General features: G+C 35.3%; 1 protein-coding gene across 1 annotated transcript in view; it reads right to left on the reverse strand.

Moving 5' to 3' along the window:
- LOC123521652 (contactin-6) overlaps positions 1-6,307 on the reverse strand; it is a 470,227-nt gene that overhangs the window by 35,021 nt on the left and 428,899 nt on the right. The window contains exons 13-16 of the mRNA XM_045289898.1: positions 3,191-3,369; positions 2,731-2,848; positions 1,968-2,126; positions 1,691-1,840 (exon numbers count right to left, since the gene is read on the reverse strand). Of these exons, the coding sequence (XP_045145833.1) occupies positions 1,691-1,840; positions 1,968-2,126; positions 2,731-2,848; positions 3,191-3,369 (606 nt within the window). The remainder of the gene's footprint in view (positions 1-1,690; positions 1,841-1,967; positions 2,127-2,730; positions 2,849-3,190; positions 3,370-6,307) is intronic.

Here is a 6,307-nt window from a genome sequence, read left to right on the forward strand (position 1 = left end):
TAGGCCTGTGAAAAATGTGCTCACGAGAACAATCAACCACTTGACACCAAAAGGACGTTTGCCCAACACCAAAGCTGAGGCAACAGAAGGGGTAAGGCAAGCTGGATGAAAGGGCAGGGGCAGCCAGGAGGAACGTGCTGATGCAATGCTGTGGAAGTTACAACCAACTTCCTGGCACAACTTTGTATCAACTATTGCTAGGAAAACTAAGTTCTGAGGTCAATTTTTACTTAAAGTGTAATCAAATGTTAAAATAAACAAACAAACAAACAAAAAAGAGTCACACACCTCCCTCCATGATAAATATAATAACAGTATGTTAAGGACCCTGGTTGTCCTGTCTGTTAAGCAGTTTTACTGCTAACTTCAAGGTCAGTGACAGCTTAAGGAAGCTGTCTGCTCTTATAAAAATGTGCAGCCTCTGAACTCCAATATAGGGTGGCTCTGCATTGGAATTGATTCCATGGCAGGGGGGTTGTTTGTTGGGTTGAGTTTAGGAGGAACTGAATGCACAAATACATTTCCCTCTTTGTGCATCATGAGCTGAACGTTGAACTTCTAATCACGAGATCAGCAGTTTGAACCCACAAGCAGGACAGCAGAAGAGCAATGTGGCTGCCTACCCTTGTGAAGATTTAATCCCAGAGTTCCACTCTGTCCTACTCTGTATCTGTGGTTGGAATGGACTTGATGGTCATGGGTTTGATTTTGAGTTTAGGTGCACAAATGGTTACGTGTTTGACTCCTAACTACGGATGCTTAGTGGTTTGAATTCACCCAGAGATGTGTTGGAAGATAGACCTAGAAATGTGCTTCAGAAAGTTCTCATCCTTAATCTTTGTAGCTTGTAGCAGGTCTACTCTGCGCACTGTACTCATCATATGTTGGAATGGACTCCACAGCAACTAATAACAATACATAGACTTTAAAAGAGCTAATGACACCTGATTGTATCTAACAGTTGTTTGCACTTGATTGAGGTAATTTGTGTTTGAACAACTAAGTCAGCAACAATAAAGCAATCCTTCATTTATGTGACTAAATAAGAATGTCACCTTTGTTAATTAAATACAGTGAGCACATCAAATGCCACTGTTAATGTGAAAATTTAAGAGTGGAACATTTAAGATCCATTGGAAAGAGCTTAACAAAGGCTGGATTTCTGAACCAGAGGCTACTTATGTTCAGCTGTTTGGTGACCCAATTGATGCTCAATTAGTGATTCCATTAAATGAGGTTAGGATTTGCCTAATTTGCACTGGGGAAAATTTATACTACTGCTCCATTAAACTGCAACTAGGTCAGAGTTGAGAAATAAATAGAAATGTATGGAAGACTGCATTACAGTGCCTCAGTTAATTGTTGGCTACAACAATTTAGTGAAACATGCATAAAGTAACTCAATTGAATCTACAAATCTATTGTATTTTTGCTAGGAAACAGATGAAAGGCAAAAACAGTTTCTGAAGAGCTCTTATTTTGACCTAACTGTAATTATTTCTCATTGAACTTAATATTCAGGGAATGCACCTTACCTTGTACACATCAAATATTAAAAATAAGAACCACTGATAGCCACCTTTGATACTGAGCAAAACCTCTAAATCCTCCCAAAGCACTTCTTACTTATTTTTTCTAACACCTAAGCCATATAGAACATGTCATCTTTCTCAAAGACATACATCCTTACCTGATGCTTTGGTTCTTAGCAATTCTGATGGCTTACTTGGTTCTCCAATCCCAATGCTGTTCCCAGCAACGACACGAAATTCATATTCCACCCAAGGACTCAAGCCAACCACGGTGGCATTGTATGTCTTACCACTGAGGATTTCTGGAACTAAACAAGGAGTGGCATGCTGAAGATACCTTCATGGGTGCTAGTCACAATCAGTCAATCAGTTAAATAAAGAAAACTTTCATGGGTTAAAAAAAATAAAAAATTACTGAACACATGAATCACCTACCTGTAGAAACAGCCTGCCAGCCCAAAGAAAATGGTGTTCGAGCCTGAATAGTAAATATTTGAATAGGACTGTTATTATCTGGACCTGGTCTCCAGCTGAGTTGAGAGGTACTACTCGAAATATGTTCCACTCTCACATCCTCTGGGGGGCCTGGGGGACCTTGAAAAATAGGTTTTATGATATTTAGAGTTATTAGACTAAATGACAGAGGCAGGGGCAGTTTATCTTATCTGAAAAAGCAAAATATTGAACTTAGTATGTTGATAGGATATTATTAGATATAAAGTTCTATTAATTGAGCTTACATGGTGGGAGATTAATTCAGAAATGTTTCCTTTGAAGATCAGAAAATGTCAGTCATAAAATGGTTTTATATCATTCAATAAGGAGTTAATCTCAAAAGCTGAGAAACATTCGCTCTCCCTCTGCATTCGCAGTAAATACAACCAGTATGGAGAACTTGAGGCGCATGTGAATCCAAGCCTGCTGGTTTAGTATAAATAGAAGGCAGCTCTCAGTTTTAGGGATTGACATTGCCTATTGAGACTGACTGTGCCATATAAATAGACAAAAACTGCTCAATTCAATGTCCATATTCATAGCACCCAAACTCTTGATTTTAAAGGTTTAGTAAAATAGAAAATTCTAATATTTAGAGTCAGTTCCTATAATGATGTGATCTTTGCAAGAGGTAGTATTTATATATTGAAATTTTGGCCTATAAATATATCAAGTGATTATTTATTTTAGCCATTTTGCTTACCTCTAACAATGATATCAGCTACAACAGATAAAATTTCTAGAGTTGTTTGAACTATGCACGTATATTTTCCTGAATGGCTTAACTGAATATTCCTTATCATCAAATCTCCAACAGATTCCTACAGATATGGTGGGGAAAATAAGAAAAAAACATAATCTAACTCAACAGGTCCCAATTTGCTCTGGGTAAATATTAAATATAATATATATCTGTAATTAAAGTAAATATCACTATAGTGCAGCTTCTTGTACTGGTTTCCTACATTATCCCTTTTATTGTGATTGCATGTATAACATAGGTTTTTCTATGAAAGACATAAAGCTAAACAAAACAGATGCCATTTCAGAACAAGACAGTGATTATCCATGCAAATAAAGGTGGAAAGAATAATTATGAAAGATGTGGATTCATGTAAAATTTCATTCATTTTATTAAATACTTAAAAAATTCAAAAACTTACTCCTCCAATTCTTTCAAAATGATAAACTCCTTTTTTTTTAAAGTCTATGATATCTCCATTGAAGGACCAGACAAATACAACTTCAATGGAGGGGTCGTGGGATACCTGGCATGGTAGGACTATACTCTCACCCACCGTCACATCCATTTTGAAAGGTGGAACAGTAATAACTGTCCTCTCTGTTGAGAAAAATATATGTATTTTATTTAATGAATCCCTATAAAATGTTTGGCTATTGCAATAAATTATATATTTAGCATGATTTTGCAATGATTAAAATAAAATAAATGTCACTCTGAGTTCTACTCTGATAATTATAAAAATGGCATCTCTTTTTTGCAAATATACCTGCATTCGTTATCAATTCAACTTATTACTTGTTATAAGATTAAGAATATAATTTTTTAATATTTCCTATATAGTTTTCAGTATATTATGGATTTCAAAAAAAATTTAAACATGTAGAATAAACTATATTTTATTTGTTATTTTATATTTTAAAATTAGAAGCAAAAATTATTATTGACACACAAGTAGCAGTTAGAAATATTCTTTTATAATTTTATATAAACTACATTCCCAAAGTCAGAACAATAATAGCTTATGTAGAGAATTATACTCACATGCTTCTATGCATATTTAGATGTATTAATACAACATACTTATATCATTTGTGACACAGTGGTAATAAATTCCCATAGTGGTAATAAAAATGTATGAATAGCAAAGATAAAAGTTTTTCCTTATTTTAATCCAATTTTTGCAAAGGAGCCTTGGTCATATATTTGGATTTAGATGTTCAATATCCCACAAAGGTTAATCTTTGAAAGGGCTTATATTCGGTAATAGGGTTTTAGACGAAGTATAATGAAAAGTTAGTATTCAGTAAGACATTCCACAAAAGTGAAATTAGGACCCTAGAGAATGTCTTTCTCTAAAAGTGAAACACAGATAAAGTATAACCCTTCCTAGGGAAGTGCTCTGTAAGATTAACTAAATATTTTAATTTTCATTTTCATTTCTTAATGTTGTTCAAAATAGTAAGATTTCATTTATATAGTTATCTGCAGTAGTGATATGATGAATAAACAATCTGAGAAGCTTGTTTTTTCAACATATCACTATGCATAAAATGCAGCCACAAGATTTGCAGAAGGAGAGCTAGGAATTTGTGATATGCAACCTTACCTAACAAACATGCAGGTAATTTGCAAGACTTACAAGTTCTGATGCTAACCGCATGGCTAGCAGTTCAAAACCACCAGCTGTTCTGAGGGGCAAAAAATGAGGCTTTCTAAAATTGTACAGAGTTACAATATCAGAAGCCCACAAGAGCAGTTCTACCCTCTCCTTTAGGTTTGTTAGGATAGCAGTGAATTTATCTATTTGTTTGGGTTTATGGACAAAGGTTAAAAGTCTTCAGTATGGATTACATCTCAAAGTCAGCCAAATAAAAAAATCACCACAGTTAGATTGAAAATAATTTCATTATAAATAAGGAAATAATTTAAATTGTCAATTAGTTCATTTTACTTGGATCAATAATCAATGGAAATGGCAGTAGAGAAATATATGACATACTATATTGTATTGGACAAATTTGTTTTGTAAGACCTTTAACATTTTTTTAGGAAGCTAAAGTCTCACATTCTTTACCTACACTATGATCTTTTAAAGCCCATTATATATATATGCAAATACTGGCCAAACGGGGAGAAAAAAATAGACAAAAGAGGAATTGTGTCTGACGAAGAATACCTAATACATAATGGACTCCCAGAGAATGATCAAATCTGTCTTAGAAGAAATATAATCTGAAAACTCCTTACTTAGATTGAACACATCATTAGGAAAGAATAATCACTAGAAAAGTACTCCTACTCTCTTCTAATTAGTATGGTTAGGTTTCAAAGACAATGATGCTATATAAACATCAGTATTATGCAAAAATGGAGGAGGACCACATTAGATCACAAAACGGAGATCACTTCATCTTACATAATTACCAAGCTATATAATTAAATAAAATAGCAATTTGCATTACATCGTTACACAATTGTGAAATTATGTTATTACATAATTGTCAAACACTGAGCATCATGACCCAACCAAATTAACTCATAATGTTCAACACCATAGCTCTCATCATTCAGGACTGCCAGAAATAACTGCTGCTATGCAAAATAGTCAGAAAGAAAATTTGTCACTATTGTTATAGATTCAAAATGATGGATTACAGGAGTTATTAACTGAGAAGTAGGGAGACTTCATACATTGTAAAAGATTGGTGAAAATGAAGGAAATTGTGAGATGTATTGAAATGTATGAGATGACATCTCATGCCAGGACAATGAACTAAAAAATATGGGCAATCATAAATATGGTTAAGGACTGAGGATTATTTTGTTTTTATACATACAATGTCCCCATTAAATGTATAGTAGTCAAATCCATGATAAATAACAACCTGAAATACTATGGCACTTTGTTTAGCAATAGAATGTTTAATTATGATTCTGGCATTTTGAAAAATTGCAGTTGTTTCTTTAGTAAACTTTTGGCTTTAGAAAGCGGGAAGTTTAATCCTAAATATAGAAGCATCCCTTGGTAAAAGATCCATTAAAAAGATAAAAGACCCCCATAGCAGCTACATGGACAACTGCCCCTCGCCCCAGAAGAATTTATTTGAGAGGAAGGCACTGAAGCTGCAGCTAGGGGAGAGGGGCATGTCTGATCAGAGCAAATGGGAGCACTTAGGGGCAGGAAGAGAGAGTGGAGCACATCCTGACCCACCAGGCCTGGAAGATGACATCCCAGCTCTGAACAGTCACTGGACAGAGTGGACAATATGGCTGATCCCACCACGAGACACGTTGTCCCTTGATAGTCCCAGGATCTAAGGGGGACAACACTGGATACCTAGTGTCGGGACTGGCCCAGGCTGACCCTGAGACACTGAGGCAAACCACTAAAAGTGTGCGGCAGAGCAACCATGGGAGCAGAGCAGGGAGCCCCCGAGGGAGTATAAAGGACAGACTCTGGGACCAGAGCATGGTACCCTATAGGACCGGACTGAAGGACATGCCTAGAGATGAAAAATCTGACCTTAATCTATTT

The sequence above is a fragment of the Echinops telfairi genome, unplaced genomic scaffold (assembly GCF_000313985.2).
Source record: "Echinops telfairi isolate 266 unplaced genomic scaffold, ASM31398v2 ScPeMD7_31;HRSCAF=116, whole genome shotgun sequence".
NCBI classification, from domain to species: domain Eukaryota; kingdom Metazoa; phylum Chordata; class Mammalia; order Afrosoricida; family Tenrecidae; genus Echinops; species Echinops telfairi.